At 48.7% G+C, this 21406-nt stretch overlaps 1 protein-coding gene across 9 annotated transcripts; it reads left to right on the top strand.

Annotated features, from left to right (window-relative positions):
- Positions 1-346: 346 nt before the first annotated feature.
- LOC144159377 (transmembrane protein 115) lies at positions 347-19736 on the top strand. 9 transcript variants are annotated; one of them, XM_077690821.1, is made up of 9 exons: positions 347-1074; positions 3646-3825; positions 6953-7320; positions 12104-18319; positions 18418-18559; positions 19080-19182; positions 19302-19347; positions 19408-19544; positions 19605-19736. In XM_077690821.1, exons 1-3 carry the CDS (start codon positions 353-355, stop codon positions 7257-7259), a joined length of 1209 nt encoding a protein of 402 aa, XP_077546947.1. In that variant the 5' UTR covers positions 347-352; the 3' UTR covers positions 7260-7320; positions 12104-18319; positions 18418-18559; positions 19080-19182; positions 19302-19347; positions 19408-19544; positions 19605-19736. The 9 variants fall into 9 exon arrangements, with proteins under 9 accessions (XP_077546947.1, XP_077546944.1, XP_077546943.1 ...); XM_077690818.1 differs by having other exon boundaries at positions 19080-19186; XM_077690817.1 differs by having other exon boundaries at positions 12104-17440; positions 17541-17647; positions 19080-19544.
- Positions 19737-21406: the final 1670 nt, after the last annotated feature.

Here is a 21406-nt window from a genome sequence, read left to right as displayed (position 1 = left end):
CGGATAGCGCCTCGTTATGCTACGGTTAGCGTGCCCGCTAACGCTATGGGCGCGCTAAAGTGGTGCTTTCCGCTATACTAAAACTCTCTAATATCTGAATTTCACCTGTTTTCTATCTGGTTACGCGTTTTGTCTTCTCGACAATAAACCACCATTATAAAACTTATTTTATGTACCCCTTGTTTTACCCTTGTGTCAACTTCGTTTCTTTTCCTCTTCCGACGCGCTGCTAAGCAAGGAGGCCCACCTTAGCGCTGCCTACCAGGCAGTTTCTAACCACCAGTCGTCACATCCTGTCGGCGCCTTCGCCGCTTCCGGTTCGTCATTCGCTGCAGGAGGGGGGGAAAAAAAGATGGCAGCCAAGAAGATGGCCGCTTCCACGGTGGTGCAGCGAAACCTGCCGTACCTGCGGCAGCAGTTGTGGGCCGCGCTGCAGACGTGCAGCACGGTGGTGAAAGTACTGAGCCTGGCCGTGTTCCTCTGCTACTTCCTCTCGTACAGCCAAGTGGCGTCGCGGGCCGTGTGCGTCACGCCGGGCTACATCATACCGCCCAGCTTCTGGATATGGACCGCGTTCACGCACGCCTTCTTCGAGAACAGCGTGTGGATGGTGATCGCCGACATCGTGACCGTGGGCTTGTGCGGGAAGCTCATCGAGCCCCTGTGGGGCGCCATCGAGATGCTCACCTTCTTCGCCATCGTCAACACGAGCGTCGCCTTCCTGTCGGTGGCCTACTACATAATGCTGTACTCCGTCAGCTGGAACCCGGACTACCTCTTCGCCGTGCGCATCCACGGCCTCGCCGGCTACTGCGCCGCGGTCATGGTCGCCGTCAAGCAGATCATGCCCGACCACGTCCTAGTGCCGCTGCCCTTCGGCAAGATCCGCAACCGAAACGTCCCCCTCACCGTGCTCCTGGCATCGGTCATCCTGTGGGCCTGCCAGGTACTCCGAGGCACCTACCCGGTGATGTTTGCGTCGGGCGTGCTGTCGTCCTGGGTGTACCTGCGTTTCTACCAGCACCACAGCAACGGCAGTAAGGGAGACATGGCGGATCACTTCACGTTTGCTAGGTGCGTTGGCGGCCTTGGGACGCGCCTGATGACTCGTCGCGCTGACGACATCGGGGCGTGGGAAAGCTTCTGCGGCGATACTTTTTGTCGTCAGCTTGTTATCTAGCTGGTCTGGATCGCCTTTCAGGCTGCTCGGTGTCTTGTGAGATGCCGTGTTGTTGACGCTTGGACCGCCGAGACAGCTTCGTTGGTCCGAGTTTATCGTTTAGGGATGGTTAATGCGTCCAGTCCTAAAGGTTGTGTTGCCCAGCGGTAGCATGAAGCAGCACTAAGGAAACGCGTTGGCCTGTTTTATGGTATTTTTTAAGAGAGCATTGGAGACAACTGGTATTGAATCACGCCGATCTGGGTTTGGCTTCTCAATCCGCGAAAGGTAAACAAAACGCGGTGTCAAGGAAGCAAATTGAAATTTGCCAGTGAAACGCAATAGATTCTGGCCAAATTCGAGCTCCCTTACTATGTTAAGCTACAGCGCTCCACTACAGAACTGTGTGGGAAAAGACTCGAAAAAGTTTAAGGGCAGTTATAGTAGGCTTTTTGTGGGTCACATTGATATATAGGAATGTTTTTGATAGCCAATTTCTAAACGTAATGGTCCAGGCAAATCATTTGGCAGCTCCATTACTTAAACACCCACTAGAGCATTAGCTAGTGGGCTGGATTCCGACTTCTGTGACTGTTTGGGTTGAAGAGAAGCACAAAATGGTACACAACGTCAATTGCACTTTGTCTGCACAAATAGCCATGTCAAGCAAAAAAAAAAAAAAAAAAAAACCAACTGGGGAGCTTAAACTCTCCGAAGTTCAGCCCTATAAATTCGCTCAGATTGACTTGAGTTCGCTCGGAACACCTCATAGCTGAAAAATTTTTATGCGTGCAAAACTTTGTCTTGCCTCTCTTCAAGCTTTTTAATCGCAGAAGTATTACCGTGCTAGTTTGTGAAGAATTCATGGCCTGAATGTGCACCTGTTCTTACATACATGGTGTGTGTGTTCTGCCCATTGCTCTTGCGGATTAGCGGCTTTAAGCAGATATGGTATTGGCGGTTGGATGTGGCAAGAATTTTGACGAATTACGGAGAAAGACTCCTCGGTTATACAGCAAGGAAACAGCCCTTTGCAGGATTGCAAACTGGAATTGCTCACAGTTCGCAACATTGGCCAACACCATGTGAATGAGGTTTTTGTTGCATGCAACGCGGCATGCTGACAGGCACTGGTGTTATCTGAGCTGGTGCTATCAAGCGCACATGCTGTGCAAATGACCTATACCCATGCTAATGCATCTAATCTCAAAAAGATTACGCCAGGGGTTATCAGCAATATCTACTGCAAGAGTCAGGCTTTTGTGGTTGCTGTTAATGCGTGCACAGTCTGCAACCCATTGGCAACAAAGAGTTGAGGCACTCTTCAAATTCTTTCGCTGTTTTGACACCTTGCAAAAGTGCCTTTGATTCCTTCAGCTCGAGACCTATGTCGCATGAACAGAGGCAGAAAACTAGCCTCGTGGCTTCATTGCTTCAGAATTCCGATGCAAAATGTGCGTTTCAATGTTTCGAAAGACAATTTATGTGCTAACTGAAGCCAAGCTGATAACTTAAGCTAAGCGTGCCCACGAGAATTTTTAGTCCATGAATACATTGCTCTCGGTAAAACAAATCAGAGGCGTGGAAAATGAATGGGTATATCATACAAATTTAATCACAAATAGCTAAACCCAAGCTGTCTTGTAACTTATACCCCAGCTACACTAGGGTCCGAATGTTATTTAAACTAAGTATCATTTGACTCAAAGGGGGGGCTTCGAATACCATTCAGAATCTGCCGTGCTCCACTACAATTTCGATAGCATTTGACAGCTTTAACAATCGCTCGCCATGCTGCATGGCGCTGCTGCTGTCAAGTTCTGTTTTTACACAATAATGCAACAGTCAAATTTAGCGGCAGTCTTCGGCATTATAATGATATCAAATTATCAATAACGTAAGCTTTGACACGGTATTTGCGTAATTGTGAATCGCAATCGAGGTTTTTTGTGCTGTCTGGCCACACTGGTTTGTCGCTTGCTCGCACTGGTGCAGAGAGCACAGAATTGTTACATCTCGAGAAGTAAACAAAGTCCCACAATTAAGAATATTTTGTTTGTTTGAAGTACGCCAGTAATGTATTTGTTTATGCTGACTTAGAACGCTGTGCACGAGAGTGCTATAAATGGCATTTGAGAGCCCAAATGTCTCCCTGGGTGCTCATTTGGCTTCAATGTTGTTTGAGCCGAATGGCATTTCAAAACCCAGTGGAGCAGCGCAGCTTCGCATTTGAGTCAAATGACATTCGGATGCTAGTGTAGCAGGGGTATTACACTGGGTGTTCCCACAAATATTTTAGTCCATCAGTGCATTGGTGTCACTAAACCACGACAAAGGCATGGAATCGAAAGGCATAGCGTACAAATTTATTCGCAAATGCGGTGTCAGTTTAAATTCCCCATGACACAACAGCTGTGCTTATTGTGATGTAAGCTTTGCTCACTGCGAGCCTGTGCTGAAACTCCTTTTCCCCGTGTCTGGGGCAGTTTTTTCCCCAACGTGCTGCAGCCCCCCATTGCCCTGGTGGGGAACCTGGTGTTCAACTTCTTTGTCAAGATCAAGCTGTGCCGGAAGCCGCCGCGCAAGTACAACCTGTCCAGTGGATCGGCTTCCACAGTGACGATCAACCTTCCGGGCACGGACCCCCAGGACGCCGAGCGGAGGAGGTGAGCCCACTTTGACGGAGGCTCAAATCTTGAGGAGACCCGCCTTACCGGTGGCTCAGTGGCTAAGATCCCGGTCGTGGTGACCGCTTTTCAAATGGCGGCGATGGATGAAAGCGCCCAAGTGTTGAGATTTCGGCGCATGTTAAACATCCCCAGGTAGTCAAAATTTATCTGGAGCCTTCCGCTACGGTGTGCTTCGTAGCCCAAATGCAGCTTCAGCACGTTAAACCCCACACTGTTGAACCTCGTTATAACGAACACTGATATAGCGAATTATCGGCTATAGCGAAGTAAATACAGACTTTGGTCGGTCACGGTTTATTTCAATGGCGCTTATCCTTTTCTAACGAAACTGAAACCGTGAAAGCCGCTCGGTATCGGATATAACGAAGAAATATTTGGCCAAGAGGCTGAGAAGGTAGTTGGAAAAATCCCCCGTAGTCCTAATCTGCAGAAGTATAAAGGCCCTTTTGTTCATGAACACTGTGGAAAACTTCATCCTGCTCAGGGCTGTGAGTATCCACCAGGCGAAGATTACATCCTTCATCAAACAAATAAGGCCGCAGTCCTGTTTTGTCAAATGAACTCTGGTCTGTTGTAATTTCACGTACTCATGTTCCAGTTCATTGAGCTTGAAATACAACAAGGAAATAGGCAAGGGTTACCTTGTGTATAATGGGTTCAAAGCCTCAAAAAATGCATTTTTGTATCAAGTATTTCTGCGCAAGCCAGATTGTCGATTTGTTATAGCCGGTTCTTACCTCTACAGTTATAACGACTATCGGTTGTAACGAACTAATTTGCTGTCCCGATACTTCTTCGTTATAACGAGTTTTGGCTGTAATAAAATCTCGAGGAGCTCCATTTAGAAAATTTCAATTTCGGTATAGGACTAGTGAGTGAAGGTGTGAACAGGTGATCTGTTAAGCGGGTTTCGCTGAACAAATTAGGTCTCACCCTGCGTGCCTACAATGTTCTCTGTGATAACTAGACGCACAGTTGTGCGAGTATTTGTGATGCAGTGCCACAATTTTCCATGTGCAGTGCACCTGCTATGTAGGGTAAAGTTGTAATGATCATCTCGATGCACCTGATTTATTAAGCAGTATTAATTTACATGTCCCTCGGCAATTTACATACCACCACGTTTTATTTGCTCATGGTACGTTCCATGCCAAATCATTATAAGAATGCCTACAAGTACTGGGCTGTAGTATGTTTGGGGAGATTGATTTTTTAAAGCTCCCTAGTAATTTTTACCATTATTTAAAGAATGTACGTTTCTACTGCCATGACTTGCGTTTCCAGCCTATGTGCACTTTTAAGTTTCTGTTCAATCTGGGCTCATGCTTATGAAATGTGCTTGTAGGTAATTTTTGTGACATGCTACAAGTACTCTAATGTTTTATTTACGACAAGTGTCCCAATATAAAAAAGCCCTTGCAGTATTTTGTGCATGCAATAAACATGCATGAATGCATAAAAGACAGGCCAATGTTGTTGAGCAGTTAGGCGTTGTTTTATTCAAGCCACTTGACCTGGCCGCTACGCATTCTCTCTCTTTATATGTAGCTCGTAGAAAGTAGTAAGTGCCTGTGGGAGTTAGCCTTTCTCTTAACAACTAATTTGTGCACTGTTGTTGCCTGCTGTACCAATAGGGCACAAAATACTGTTGACTTGTTCGAGCTGTCGCCTGCCCGTCTATTTTTCTGTTAATGCTTTCAGCAGCTGGACTGTTTGTTGATGTGGCAGTAAGTTGTTGAGGCTTTGGCAGGCATGTCGGTCATGTGAATTGGCTTTTAGGTGTTTTTATTACTGTATTTGCATGATTGTAACGTGCCCCTGATTGCAGTGTGCAGGTAAGTTTCCTCATGAAAACCTGAAAAAATGATTCAATCTGAAAAAATAATTTGAAATAAATATACGCAACAGCGGGCAAAGGTATGCCCATTGAGGAATGTGTACGGCATTTATTCGCTTGAGGTTGACGGATTGTTTTGGATTGGATTGAGTTGGATGTTGTATCCATGGCGATGCTGCTGGACGCTTTGAAGCCAATTTCAGTTTTCTGCCCGATTGTAACGCAGACACACATTTGAAGGCTACTTTTAGCGAAAAAAGGCGTGCATTAAAAATTGTGCAAATGCAGTAATTATTTCGACGGTGTTTGCTCACGGATAGGTAGCACACTGCATGGATTATGAAACAATGCTGACATTCGGGGGCTAGTTGGGAGGCATTTGTGACGAAAAGCAGTTCAAAGCAAAACAAAAGATAAAAAAGACTGCTCACATCTTCCTTGTCGTTTCTTCTGCTTTGCTCCGCTTTGCATTTACATCCACCTTACATTTACATGATTAATAAGGGACAAGCTCCTGTGGAAGAGAACATTCTAGCTTAAAGTAACAGCAACCCATACAGTTTGACAGCTCATGCGATTGTGTAAAACAGACAACGGGCAGACCACACAAGTAGCAAAATGGGCAATGAGAAATGGAACAAGAAGGGAGGGAATGGGCCAAAGGGGGGGATCAAGATGTGAACATTTGGGGGGCAAAGAATGAGACGTTTACAAGTTCAAAGAGAAAATTCATGCACAAAGAATGGAATTTCACTAACACTGGCAGGAAATTGGCAGCTTTGCCTGTTGGTGAAACCTGATCGAGGGAGTAATCTTGGTCTGAGGAACCACCGCATTGCCAGGGTAAAAAGGATAGCGCTACTGTGCAGCTGATTATACTCCCGCATTGTTGAAAGTAAATGCTTCCAAAGTGAAAGCTCTAGGCTTGCAAGATCGTTCATCGCGTCGCAATGACCTTGAGCTGCCACGCCATATGATCCGCTGCGAAGAGGTGTCGCAGCTGTGCTTGATTAGAGCCTTGCTGCTGCGGTCCCCCGTGAGCAGGCAAGGGATTAATGGCTGCTTCAGCGGCACTTGGTTGCTCAATTTTGCCATGGATGGCGCACTGTCTGAGCTGTCTGTGCGTGCGCTTCACCTTTCGCTCATTATAATTGGGTGTACAAGTGCTAAACCTGACCCATTTTTTTGTGTTTGTAACTCTGGACTGCATCCCCGGCTGTCGCAGCAGAGCTTGTTGCGACTTGCGTGTTGGATGCTGACTTGCAGGCAGATAGCGCTGCGGGCTCTGAGCGAGCGACTGACGAAGGTTGAGCAGCAGTGGCCCCTGCTCTCGGACGAGGACCAGTCTTCTACAGCAAGCAGCAGCACGGCAGCACCCTCACTGGGCACCCCACTGCACCACCCCAAGGTGGGGCCCGGGGGGGAGGGAGGGGGCCCCTCTCAGGTGGCCATCACCATCCCCAGCCAGCCACCTGTGCCGTCTCCCGCGGAGGCATCGACTGCCGCCGGCAAGGAGTCCCAACGCGAGGCCTCCCCCAACAAGGGCTCGTCGTCTAAGTTGCTGGACGCGTGACCTCCAAAGGGCTTCTCAAGTGCAGTGTCAACGAGGCCGATTTGACTGGCGTCATGCATCTGTGAGTGGGCTCACTTGCACTGCTGCTTTTTCTCAGGAGTCGGGTTCATGTGAGCTGGCTCTGTAGAGTTCGTTAAACTTTGGCAGAACCAGTGGCAAGAAACCATTTTGAAGGCCCATTTCAAACACCGAAGTTTAATGAGCTGTAAAATTAGTTCCAAGCAGTGCATAAAAAAAAACAAATTTTTTATTGCATTCACCGGGGTTCATAGTATTGGAAAATATAAAGATTACTGTTTTATCACCGACACTGTTTTGTGTATTGTTCCTCCAAAAATGGCTAATTATGTCTAATTATCTTGGGAACTAATTGACCAACTGAAAAAATAATGGCATATTTGAAATCAGTGGGAAAAAAACAGCAAAACTGACAAGTTTCACAAAGTTTACTTGCAAATTAAAAGAAGTTGTTTTAAGGCCAATGTCTCCCCAAGAACTAGTCTTTGGTAACTCGCTCAGCTCCCTTCCGGCCACGAAAATGTTTTTTAGCCGAAAAGGTGCAGGAAATATTATATGTGGGGAACTTGTGCACTACAGTGACGTATTATGGGCAGGAGTGACGTAAAATGGGCCAGCACTAAAAAGAGAGTTATCACTGTATTAACCGGGCATTGGCATTCATGTTTCTTGGCGGTGGTTTAGGTCAGTGGCCACCAGTCGCACGAATGACATTCTGTGACTTCGTGGGGAAATGCCGGAGACTGGCGGGGAAGTCGCCACTACTCTATGTGTTTCCTTCAATATCTGGATTTTTTTTTTTTCAAGTTTGCGATAAAATAGCCATCATTGTCATTGGTACAAAGCAGCTTTAACGAACAAAATTTGTATTTTGTCTTCATGGCCTCTTTAAAAAGGGCTCCATTTTTTTTAAGCTTGGCAACTTTTAAAAGAAACTGGGGTTTATGTGTGTGCCTCCAACTTGAGTGAGTAACAGAGTAAGGACTGCTTTTCACAGTAGTGAGATGGGGGACCACTTTTTTGGGGGACCACTTTGCTTTTCACAGTAGTGAGATGGGGCACCACTTTTTTGCACGAGGTGCAAGATCATGAAACCACTCAACGTTGCGTGCCTGATGCTGGTGGGTAGTGTGATGAAATACCGAGGCAAGAGAAACAAGCAACCATCCATCTTGTTTCTGTGAATCACTTTTACCTCTTCAGTTGTTGACCTACCTGAGGTTTATGATTGACAATTCAGCGCGCGTAAACACGGCACAAAAAGAACGAGAGTTAGACAGGACAGCGCTGCACTCACAACTGATTTATTTCGAAGAAAACATTGGTCATATATACAGATCAGTCTCCCACGTGGCGGTAACTTATTGCACCCGCTAACCACAAACAAAAAAACGCAATCATTAATCGGTTTGCACATGTGTAGTCTTTGGTTTACTTGGTCATGCAAAGGCGTCACTCAGATACGCGTATTCCCGGTCATGCAGCACTATTGAGGGCATACTTATACAACGGTCAGCAGCTCGTCTGATTTGAAAGGCCTCGATAATTACCCGTGTTGTTTTATCTTTGTGTCTCGACAACACAGTGGTTTCATTGAAAAGCGGCTCACAATCTTGTTTGCAGCAGTGTTTTGCCAGGTGGCTGTTTGGATTCGTTTTAAATGAACGCTGGTGCTCGGACAACCTGGCAAAACACTGCTGAAAACAAGATTGTGAGCCGCTTTTCAATGAAACCACTGTGTTGTCGAGACACAAAGATAAAACAACACGGGAAATTATCGAGGCCTTTCAAATCAGACGAGCTGCTGACCGTTGTATAAGTATGCCCTCAATAGTGCTGCATGACCGGGAATACGCGTATCTGAGTGACGCCTTTGCATGACCAAGTAAACCAAAGACTACACATGTGCAAACCGATTAATGATTGCGTTTTTTTGTTTGTGGTTAGCGGGTGCAATAAGTTACCGCCACGTGGGAGACTGATCTGTATATATGACCAATGTTTTCTTCGAAATAAATCAGTTGTGAGTGCAGCGCTGTCCTGTCTAACTCTCGTTCTTTTTGTGCCGTGTTTTCGCGCGCTGAATTGTCAATCATGAACTTTCACCAACTCGCCCAAATCACAGTCCTCTTGTACCTGAGGTTTATTCGTTAGCTCAGCAAAACATCTCATACATCTTAAGCCATGCAGACAAAATACAAGTTTGTTCTATTCGAAAGAGTTCGTGTTTTATAGTGCCCCCAGTGCTTGTCCATCAGCAAATGATGCCGCATTCACGGAGAAAATAAACAATTTAGGTTAAAATTTGATTCACCCGCCAAATCATGTGTTTTTGTAATGTCAGCAATGAAGTCATAAGTGCGCGTATTCAAACGAACTACACTGCGTCATTCGGCTCTGCAGCCTTGCTTGCCGCCAGTCCTCCCAGGTAGCGCTACCATACTCATCCATGGACCGTTGTCTGCCGTTGCTTTGCTTGTGACCTGGCTTTTTTACCTTTGCACCTGGCTTGTTTTGGTTACCGTAGAACGTAATAGCTTCGTGAAACATGGGGTATGCTCGACAAACAGGGTCACATAAAACAACGTTGCTAATGCCAATCGGCCAGTGTCGTATAAGACAACTCCAAACCAGCGGACAGCTGTGCAGCTAAAACAAGCATTGTACGCCCAGTACCAACAGCAGTGCACATCGTTCCTTTTATGCTTATGTGTATTTTTGTAAATTTCATTGTATACCGCACTATTCTTACTGCTGTATAATGAATAGGCATTACATTTAAGCCCTAGTTCGTTCGGCAAGCTTATAAACCGTGCCTGATTTTCATTTGCTTTTGCCGGCCTCAGCCAATCGCACAGCTGGGCTCATATGACATCATAGATTCTGTTTCGGGGAATGAGCTAGTGGGTCGCATGGCCATTCCTTTTTTTCCTAATTGTGTAGCTTATTTGAACAAAGCGTGCATTAAAAGTGGTGCCAGTATGATTCTAACCAGGCAATCTTTCAAATGAACCAAACTTGTGTTTTGTCTGCGTGGCCCCTTTAAGTGATCGACGAGTCAAGAGGTGAATGGGGGGGCTAACGATGTACTGAATCATGTTTTCGGGATGTGCAAGATATTTTTTTGCTCCGAGCCACAAGTACAAACTGACGATTCACCTCACCAAAGCTCATACTTATGTTTACATCTATTCCACTTAAAAGTTTTCCCTGTGTCAAGGAAAGTGCGGCATTTTCGCACTTGCGCTTGCTGATGCGCTTGCCAGCTTCAATGTTAACAAAACCCATCTTGGCTTGCTAACTAGCGTGCACTGCGCAGTACTTGTGCATTGTTGTAGCTGTGTGGGCATGCCAGTACTGCCATTAATGATGGGCAGAACTGCGTTGAAAAATCTGGAAGCTTCATAACAGCACAGTCCAGTGTATTACTAGGTTAAAGGAGCCATGAAGAGAAAACACAAGTTTGGTTCATTCAAAAGATTGTCTCGTTAGAATCATACTGACACCACTTTTAACGTAAACTTCGCTCAAATAAGCTACATAATTAGGAAAAACAGGAATGGTCATGCGACCCAACAGCTCATTTCCCGCAACAGAACCTATGTCGTCACATGAGCTAAGCTCTGCGATTGGCGGAGGCTGGCAGAAGCAGACGCAAATTAGGTAGAACTTACAAACTAGACGAACGAGCGATTTGCGCTTAAATTTAGGGCACATTCTTTACAAAGCAATAAGAATGATGGGACAAACAGTGGAAGTTACGAAAGCACATGTAAACATAGAAGTACTGATGCGTTCTGCTGTTCGTACTGCGCACAGCATGCTTGGTTTAGCTGCACAGCACTACGGGGCTTGGGGTTGTCTCAGACGACACTGGCCGATTGACGCAAGCAACGGTGTCTTACGTGACCCCATTTGTCGAGCGAGCACTGTTTCAGGGAACGAATATTTTCTCCCAGAACAAAAACAAGCCAGGTTTAAATGCGGGCAAAAACAAACCAAACGCTTGCCACGGTATGGTGGCGCCATCTAGGTTACGGAACGTAAAGAAACGCGGGAACAAACCAACACCGCTGTACAGGGTGGAGACAACCTTTGAACGGTCCCGTGCCGCCGCAATTGGTCCAACGGGCTCAACGCGTTATTCTTTTCGTTTCCCACGAGACCTAGCAACGCGAAACAGACAATATGATTCAAACTTTTTCAGTAAACCGCGTTGCGGCGATAATTTTAGCGCGGTTTTGACACAATGACTTGCTTCGGCGGCGAGCGAGCAACCGAAAATGGCGGCGCCAGCGTATACGTGTCTCTACCCTGTACGGCGGATGCGTGAATGAAGGTACTCTAGGCTGCAGAGCGGTCAGTTCCAGTGATGTCACTTGGGACCACGAAAACACACGATTGAGCGGGAAAATCAAAATTTTAACCTAAATTGTTTAATTTCTCAGTGAATAAAGCACCGTTTGTATCCGGACAAGCGCTGGGGGCACTATAAAACACGAAATCTTTCGAATAAAACCAACTTGCATTTTCTCTTCATGGCTCCTTTAAGATGCAGTAAGGAGCGGGGGCTTTGTCTAATTTAATAAATAGGTGGCAGTAGACATTTGCATAAAAAAAAGCTAACACAATGGCACAATCTTACGATGCGGGTTTCTGCCTAGTAGACTGATCCCAAGCTACCATCAGTTGTGCTTGGAAAGAACAATTCTTCCAAGCCGCGTTTTAGCACATTTTATAGCCCAACGTGTGCCCAAACAGAGTAGTTTCTTGCATTGTTCATCTGAGCAGCTGTGTAAAATGTCTCGTGCCTTCTTTTGTTCCAGCTCATCTGAGGACTGGTGGCACGGATGACCGGGAGGACACTTCATAGTCACACATCTGTACATAAACTCGTGATTTGAAAGAAAAAAGTATATATATATATATATAAGGAAAGGGTTGCACCTCATTGCCGTACCCGGATCTTTATGTGGGGGAGAGGGAGCAGTGTACAGGGGATGCTCTGTAAGTAAGGAGACTTCCTAGGTGTGTGCGCAATGTGTGTGTGTGAAATAAAGAACTTTTGCTTTCATCCTTTTCCTTTTTAGACGTGTGCGTGGTAATGCTGCACAAACTGCCTTCACGGGTGCTTTGAATCCCTTCATGTACAGAGAGATGTGTATTTAAAAGAAAAGTGCGGGTGGGGAGGCTGTTTGAGTGGAATAAAAAAGTGTTGTTTAGCAGTGGTGTGCCTCTGTGATGTACAGTTCTTGTTTCGTAATGTTACGTGTTCTTTACGGTGGGCGTGCAGTAGCAGTTGTGGCCTAATGAATGCGGATTAAATTTTCTCTTTTGTTGGTGGCAGCATCGAAGAACATAAATATCACTACAAATAAATCAAATTCGTGAGCTGAGTGGTTGCGCTGTTGTGAGGATTGTTTTTATGCTCTACGCCTTGCTATTAAAACAGAACACTCCCTGGGAAACTTAAATCGCATGCAACTTAGCTTTCTGAGGGCAATGCAGTATGTGCCGAGAAGGAGAAACAGCAGCGCCAATGGGGTATAAGCCACTGCCGCACGTGCAATGCGAGCCGGCTTGAGCGGTGATGGTAACGATGAGGAAGAGGAATACACGTCTTTGTTGTCAGTGAAATTTGAATGAAGCCTTCAAAAAGTGGAGTCCTCAGTAAAAGACCATGTATGCCTTAACTGCCAGCCACAACAGTTTGCTCGACCAGTTGAAGCTCGGCAGACAGGCACGGGGTAGACAGGGTGTGTCTCCAGAGCTCAGGTGAGTTGAAAGGACTCTGTGGGGGAGGGTGACCGAACTAGTGGCTCCTGGCGATGGCAAGTGAGTGGAACGAGCTACGGAGGGTGATGGTGGCCGCCGCTGCGCTGTGTTTAGCAGAAAGGTCAACAGAGGCCCAGCTAGGTTGTTTCAGGCATCCTCTAATTTTTATGCTTTAGAAAGCAAGCCAACCAATAATTTCGCCAGACATGCACTGCACCTTTTGGTTGATAAAAACTGCACAAAACTGTTAGTCTGGTCTGTTCAGTCAAAGCCATAGACACAACCTGTATAAATGCCTTAAGTACCAGCACGAAATATTGAATGTTTATTCACAAAAGCCAGTGTGTTAATGAGAAAAGACAGCTGAGAGACCAACACCCTTTATCAAGGACAGCAACCCACCCTCTTGGTGGAATACCCAGACCGTCGGTAGCCGTCTGGGACCTACGGTTGGGATTGGGGTGAGGGGTGAAGTTTGGGAGCACTTTCCTAAAAGAAGAAAAAAAAAGCTTGCCTGCTGGGAGACTGGCCCAGTCATTAGCGTCAGCCCTCTCACGAGCTAACCTGACAGAAAGGGGGGGGAAACTGCCTCATCAACTCTCCGAAGAAAACATACGGAGGATACGTTCGATGCGCCATTTATCAGGAAAATCTTTCGGCCAAAAGGGGGGTCATTTCAAGCGTTTCTCAGCGCAACTTTTTCATTGAAAGAGGACTGAGGGAGGTAGGCAGTTTGCCCCCTCTCCCAACGTTCAGAAGGAATAAAGCGTATGCAGAAGATACGCTACATGCGGCTCAGGAAATTCTGTCGGCCAAAAGGGGGGTCGTTTCAAGCATTCGTTAGCGGAACTTTTTCATTGAAAGAGCGCCGAGGGAAGGAACAATTTGCCCTCTCTCTCAACACTCGGAACGAAAACATACACAGGATAAATCTTTCGCCCTTGTGGGAATCGCGGAGAACCACGGCCCGCGATCCCGAGCCGGCGCGCGCTTCCGGAGAGACACTTGTGCTTGTGCGCTGAAACCGGTCCGGCGCTCCGCTGTTCGTCGGCGGCCCCGAGAGATGGCACCACCGCCCCACTGATCTCCACTAGTAACACAAATTGTTGCCGCAACGTTTCTGCCGTGTTGTCAATCTTGTGTAACGTTAGGCAACGTTACACAACGTGGTGACAATGTTGCCAAATGTGGGCCAACGTTGGACACATTTAGCAACAGTATACATCTAGCACCCCCAGCCATCCCCCAGCTTCCACACCAGTGAGGCCTCTCGCACCGCTCCCGGGCTCCTCCTCGCCACCGCCAACCTTGCACTCTATCACAACTGCTATTCCCCTCGCCACCACCGGTGCCTCTTTCAGAAAAAGCGCAAAGGGTCATGGGTACGTCTAAAGTCCCTTGATCGAAGGGACTCTAGGTACGTCCCGCCACTTCTGGTCCGAGATCTCTCCTGCCCTCCCGTACGCCTGCGTGCGCCGGCGGCTGTCAGGCGCGTGTGTGCGTGTTGTTTATTTGTGACAGGGTGCTTACCTGTCAGATAAACCCCTAGTGTGGTCAATCGTTGCTATTTATGGAATTCCCGATGCATGAGCGTTTTTTTTTTCCCCAGTGGAAACAGATAAACAACAAGCACACAAGCGCGTGAAAGCCGACGGCCTACGGGAGACCAGGAGAGCTCCCGAACCGGAAGTGGCGGCTCTCCGCGGGAGAAAACAATGCACCCATGAGCCTTTGCAAAAGAGTGGCCACCGGTGAGGCCCCGAGCAACGCCTCCTCCCCGAGGCTCCTTCCCACCAGAGGGATATCCCGAATAGCGGTCCCTCCTCCGGCTCCGCACCGGCTGCTACAACACAGCAGCACGCCTCCACAGGCAGGGTCGCAAGTCCACACCCACCTGTGCCCACTGCCCCGACCCCGAGACATTAGATCACATCCTCTGCTCCTGCCGTGCGTACGCTGGTGCCCGGAACAAACTGGTGTCTGGGTACCGGCCGCTGGGGCTACCGTCAAGCACTGCAGAGGACATCCTGCGTCCTCGGGGACTCTTCATGCTGCACCGAGAGGCCTTCAGGCTGCTCCTCTCGTACCTCGAAGAGTCAGGCCTCAACACCCGCCCATGAACTGTAGAAGCCAGACCCCACCGGCTATCCACCAGCTGTTAACTCTCTTGTGTGCGTGGGTGTGTATGTGCGTGTGAATGTAAATAGTCTGTAGGTAACATGAGTGTGTATGTATATAGTCTGTGCATAGCCTTTTATAGCCTGTTATCACATTTCATTCTTCATTGCCCTTTCGCTGTTTTTTTTTTCAAACCACTTTTTTTTCCCCGGCGAGACCTGTGCCCTCTGTCGAGAGGCGAATCTTCGCCTTGTAAATATTTTCATTTTAATAAACACTTTCTCTCTCTATTGGCTGACAACGGCGGTAGCACCGTTATCAGGTGATTGCGGAGAACACACAGAAGCGTGAATGGGCGTTAAAGTGACCGAAAGCCGCCGCCACCGTGGCCGCCTCAAATTCCACCTCGCCGAGTATGTGCCCGGTTGAGACGGCGGCGTGAGCCCATAATTCTTCAACTGGAAAGGCTATCCGAACGGCATTCTCGCCGGTGCATTTCATGCATACATATGCGCAGATCACCGGGCGCGCACGGACAGTTGGCCTTCATGCCTTTTCGATAATACCCGTTGTGCTGGTTCGACATTTAGATGTGCAATTTTCATGGCTCAATGCGTCCTGTCCGTTGTCTTTCGTAATCGGTTTGGGTCTGGGTTGGTGTATTAGACAGTAAGGTGCCTACGACGGGGGCGGGAAACCGACGGTTCCATGTTTGTCCGCTGGAATAAAGCTAGAGACCTTCCAGCTTTAACTCGCTATAGGATGGATGCATTTCGTTCGCTTCGAGGAAGAGTGGGAATGGCGTCGGCCGAACAGAAGCGCGAATAGGTGAATAGGAAGCCATACCGCGAGCCGGCCTATGTTGGAGGCGATCGATGGCAACGTTGCGCAAAAACAAACGAGGGCAAATAAGAAACGAAAGGACAAACGCACTTTATTGTCGTTTCGTCTTTGACCTTGTTTGTTTTGCGCAACTTCGCCATGTATAGAAAGCCGCTACCGCCGCACTGCGCCGTCTAGTTCCAGCTCGTCGAGTAGCTGCGAATACCTCCCGGATGAAGGGCAACTTGCCCGCTTAAAACGTCGACGTGGGGCAGTATTACTTGTTCAGGTTTCTTTCACTTCTAAGCCCGCGCACATAACCGGTTGCCGGCGTGCACGGCTTGGGGGGAGGGGTGCGTGCACGCGGTCCTTACTGATGGCGCCTCCGTTGTGCTGGCGGGAGGTTTAAACCAAGGAGGAATTTTTTTAACCTCCTTTGTTTAAACGCGGACGTCAAACGGCCCAATGCGACTTGTCCGGTGTCCTCTCAGTGATCGAGCGGATTGGGTTGGTGTGTTACACGAACAGTGAGATGCCTACGAAGCGGGAGTCAGCTCCTAGCTGGTCCGCGAGACTGAACCTTGGGTCCTTCCAAGTTTCATTCAGCTAATTGGCTAGGAAGTATGCTCAATCGCTATTTACGAACAAACGTGTTTCCTTTCATGCACTCCGTGGACTGCGCCCAGCTTCGCAGGTCATTTTTCTTCACAGAGTGGAAAGGGCACTAATTTTCTTACAGCCACGACTCGTACGCACCCGCCGCGATGGCTCAGTGGCTAAGGCGTTGTGTTGCTGAGAACGGGGACGCGGGTTCGAGTCCCGGCCGCGGCGGCCGCTTTTCTAGTGGATACGAAGAGCCAAACCGCCCGTGTATATACGAGATTTCGGCGCATGTTAAAGATCCCCAGGTGGTTAAAGATCGCCTTCATTTTGTTGGCGCGTTGAACCTTACAATCAATCAATCAATCAATCAATCAATCAATCAATCAATCAATGACTCGTACGCAGTAGCATTTGTGTTCCCGCGCAGTCGACTGTTTCTTCAAGACGTGTATATTATTCGGTTTCAAAAGCTGCGGAAGACGGACGGTAACGGCCGCATGATCGCCGTGCAATCGCGCCAGCCGAAGCCCCTAGCCGACATGAAGAACCACCAAGCAAGAAGGTTATCTTGCTCCGTGACGCAGCATAAAATGCCTTGTCATGCATGCTCCGGTGGCCGCGCGGCTGCGACTTGATGCGATAACTTTTTCGTTTTGTTTTACAACTGGCAGAATGTTCTGGAAGACGATATCGATGCGAAAGAGTGGAAGGGTAGGCGGTAGCCGGCGGCAGCGCTCTGTAATGCCAGGATAAGCGCATTTTAGTACAAGGGGTACGCCATCTTGCCTGCCTGTTGCGCATCGGGAGCAGTGTAGCGGCGGCGCGGTGACGGCGGCGATGGACAGGTGAGTTTTTTTCCACGCGGTATACTGTCTATTGGAGAAGTTTGGTTCGCGCTAAGAGATGTTTTAATGCCATAAGTGTTGTCGTTTTCGTTTCCTTTAGTCGTTTTTCGTTGTGCCTGTGCCATCCCCGCTCCCAACCGCGAGGGCCTCACGGACTTCCTTCACGGTATGCTGCTTCACAGTCTTCACCGACGACTCTTCCAAGTGGTGAGTTCCGTGGCTGAAGGCCCGGTGCGACGTGCGGCGTGCCCACGAAACCGGCTTTCGTATCATTTTTTATAACATATAACAATATATCACCCGCAGCTCTCTAACAAACACTTCAAATTACGTCCTTCTTCACAGCCACGACTCGTACGCAGTAGCATTTGTGCTCCTGCGCCGCCGGCTGTATTCCTTCGAAACATGGCGTTTTTTATTCGGTTTCAAAAGCCGCGGAAGACGGTCGGTTACGGCGGCCGCATGATCGAGAGCCCATGCAATCGCGCCAGCCAAAGCCCTCTAGCACACACGCAATGACAGCGCGATAGGCAGGCAGAACCACCGAGCAAGAAGGTTCTCTTGCTTCGTGACGCAGCATAAAATGCCTTGTCATGCACGCTCCGGTGCCCGCTCGGCTGCGACTTCATGCGATAACTACAAGCGGAAGTTGTCTTTTTTCGTCGTTTTGATTTTCAACTGGCAGAATGTTCTGGAATGCGATAGCGATGTGAAAGAGTGGGCGGGCAGGCGCGGTAGCCGGCCAGTATCAGCGCTCCGTAACGCCGGGATAAACGCGTTTTAGAACAAGGGAAGCGCCATGTTGCACGCCTGTTAAGTGCGTATCGGACTCGGAGTAGCTGGCGGCGCGCGCGGCGCGCTGTTGGCGTCGATGGATGGGTGAGTTTATTTCTGCGCGGTACTGTATATTGGGGAAGTTTGGTTCGCGCTAAGAGTTGTTTCAACTCTAGAACTGTTGTCGTTTTCTTTTTTTGCAGTCGTTTTTCTTTGTGTCTGTGCCATACACCGCTCCCAACCGGCTCGCTCGGACAAGCGCATCCCGGTGGGCCCTTCAATTGCGAACTTCCCTCACGTCCGACGTAGCTGCGTAGACAGCTTCGCCGACAACTCTTCCAAGTGGTGAGTTCCGTGGCCGAAGGCCCGGGGCGACATGCGGCGTACCCACGAAACCGGCTTTTGTCTCGTTCTCTCGCGACGCAAACCTTCGCAAATTTGGATTAAGTTTCAAACCGGGCGCACATTCGCTTCGGAGCCGGACGTTTCATGGGTTGTCGCGATGCAGGGACTCCGACTGTCACCAAAGCTTTGCGGTGCGCGTTAGGCTCTAGCTTTCGGGACAGCGGCGAAAGCGCGGTGGAAGCCCTTCGTCGCTGCCTCTATTCTGGGACTCTAAACGCGGCGGTCTTTAGCTCGGTGGCCCCGTTAAGCTGTGGTGATAGTCGGTCTTCCTTTCCGAACGCCGCGATAGCCGAGGCATGACTTCCGCTCGCGCGTCCTCGGTTCGCGCGGCGTTCGGAATACAGTCGCCACCTTCAGCGAGCACCACTGAAGCACGGAACGCAGCTCTGCGGTCCGCGGCACCAAATTGGGGTCGTGGCAAAGGCGAGTGATGAAATTGGTGTCCTTGGTTCCTTTTCAGGTTCGCGTCCGGCACCGCCTCCGCCCTCTCCTTTCCCTGACCCTTGCGTCGTGTCTTATTGCACTTGCTCCTTCCCGCAAACATGCACTACTCTTCTGGCTAGGCAGGTACACGTCTCCATCTGTCCTATCTACTGAGCTCGACGACGCGTGTTTTGTACAGAAGTGTTTTCTGGTAATAAAAGTGGTTCTGTCGCTGTTCGTCTGTTACTTTGCCTTTCAGCGTCCCTTCCCGTTCCTGCCAGGCGTAATCATGGTCCCCGCATTCGGTAAGCCGTGATTACCTTCGAAATTACAACATTTCTAACGTGCTTTGCCTTTTGTTCCAGACCGCCTCCTGCCTATGCGTACCGGCCACCGCCGAGCAGGACGGGGCCGTCATCGAGAGAGACGTCCAGAATGCCGTTCGAGTCGAGCTGTACATGGCTGCGCCTGTCTTGAAATCATTAAACCCTGTTTGCAATCGGTAAGGAATGGTGATCTCCCTAAACGTAACATTTTTAACGTGATTTGCCTCTTGGTGCAGACCGCCTCCTATCTATGCGTCCTGGTTACCACCTTTGAGGACGGTGCCGTCATCGAGCCTTCACGGATGCCGTTCGAGTCGAGCTGTCCGTCGCTGCGCCTGTCTTGGAATTAAACCCTGTTCGAAACCGGAGTACTGCCTTTGTCGTTTGTACACAGTCGATGCGGCTCGCTGGCTCTGTCGGCTCGAGTGACATCAAGTACTGTGTCCGTCTCTTGTACCTCGTTTCGAACAGTATTTTAGCAAATCCTAGTTGTCATAATGGCGCTAATTAAAGTTGGGAGAAAAAAAAAAAAAGAGCGAACAAGTTCGCGCTCCTAGTGAGCATAATTCCAAAAATGATTCGCTAGGAGTGCGGTTAGGGACAGCCATTGACCCCGTGTGAACGTCACACCGTTCATGAAGCGAAGTTCTTACTCGGGTACTTTGTCATCGATCTGGCTGGTGTGAAAGTGTTCATTCTAGGCAACGTGTCCTCCCAGGATTTGGCCCTGGACGGCGAAAAAGGTAAACGGACTGTTGTGTGTAACTTGTACAGGGGAGTTCGGCGTAGCCGCCGGCAAAGTAGCATGCGTACTGAAGTCTGACCGTTCTTGTCGTCACTCGTAGAGTTGAGTGTAATACTCGGCGTACTGATTAGTTTTCTCAGTGGCTCTAACTGCACCAATTTGTGTCCACATAAACCACGGCGTGCCATTCCAGAGTTATCAGATGTAGCTGCTCAAAGATTAGCGATTCAGTATCGACAAGTGTTGTACGTAAATGTGCAGTGAAGGGCTCGATTATGCATGGTGGCAATGCGAAAAACTGTCGCAAAGCGCCTCAGTGACGCTAAGCCCCAAGCAGATCGTCACAGAGGAGCGTAGCAGCCCTGCCAGAGTGGCGCATTACCTGTGCGGAGGATGTGAGCCTGTGGAGAACCCCGACTGAGTTTTCACCCCCAGAGGGACGTTTGCTTCAAAGTCACCGGAAATAAACAGTGTGCGCGCGTTCCGGTGTTCGTAGTGATGGCGGCGTCAGTGTCTGTCAATGACGCTGCCAAGAGTCGAAAGACGTTTGGTTATGTCTCCCGCCTACTCGCTTGGCCAGCGGGCTTTTTTATCTCGAAAGCAAGTGTGCCCTGGCAGAGAATATATTTCCTTCGTGGTCAATAAAAATGCATACAATGATTCACGATTGTTGTCCTCCCTTGCTCCACTCACCAAAGCGTTCAGCACTAATCAGAGGCACCGAAAGCACAGCGGCAAACCAATAATGTTTACATACGGCCATATTTTCGCTTCAAACCAGAGGAGTCCTATTCGACAATAGAAATACATGTACTGAATTAAGTAAAGAAACAGTAATGCTATAACAGACCAAGTAAAAGAAATGAAAGAGAAAGGAACAAAAGTGAAAAAAAAAAATTGCTGAAAAGGTACTGAATCAGGCTTACGGCTTATGCGCGGGGCTCAATCTCTGACAAGACGACGAAATCTGCCGGCCACTGTATGCCGCCATCTAACCTCCACACGTCATTGGCGCAGAGAAACGCCCTCTCAAGAACAGACTCCGCCATTATATGGCTCTAATAATGTTCCCTAATGCGTGTGGAACTAAACACATGGGTAATTTGCCTGGTCAAGCTAAGGCTGAAAGCTTCAGAACTAGCGCTACTAGCCACGGGTGTACTAATGGGAACGAAATACGTACGTCTCAACTCAGCCCGCATGCAGTGTTTGCCTCAACGGGCGCTTTCTAACCATTCCGACGGCGCCGAAAAGGGCAAGGAAGGCGCCAAGAGGCACGATTTGCGTCGCCGT

Source organism: Haemaphysalis longicornis, unplaced genomic scaffold, assembly GCF_048455015.1.
Source record: "Haemaphysalis longicornis isolate Haplotype H1 unplaced genomic scaffold, Haemaphysalis longicornis Haplotype H1 scaffold_10, whole genome shotgun sequence".
Taxonomy (NCBI): domain Eukaryota; kingdom Metazoa; phylum Arthropoda; class Arachnida; order Ixodida; family Ixodidae; genus Haemaphysalis; species Haemaphysalis longicornis.
This window is presented reverse-complemented; position numbering and strand designations above follow the sequence as displayed.

Coding starts and splice junctions, on each gene's coding strand:
- LOC144159377 (XM_077690817.1), top strand. CDS start 353: ATGGCAGCCAAGAAGATGGCCGCTTCCACGGTGGTGCAGCGAAACCTG. Junction 1,075..3,645: donor GATCACTTCACGTTTGCTAG/GTGCGTTGGCGG, acceptor TGTCTGGGGCAG/TTTTTTCCCCAACGTGCTGC. Junction 3,826..6,952: donor CAGGACGCCGAGCGGAGGAG/GTGAGCCCACTT, acceptor GCTGACTTGCAG/GCAGATAGCGCTGCGGGCTC.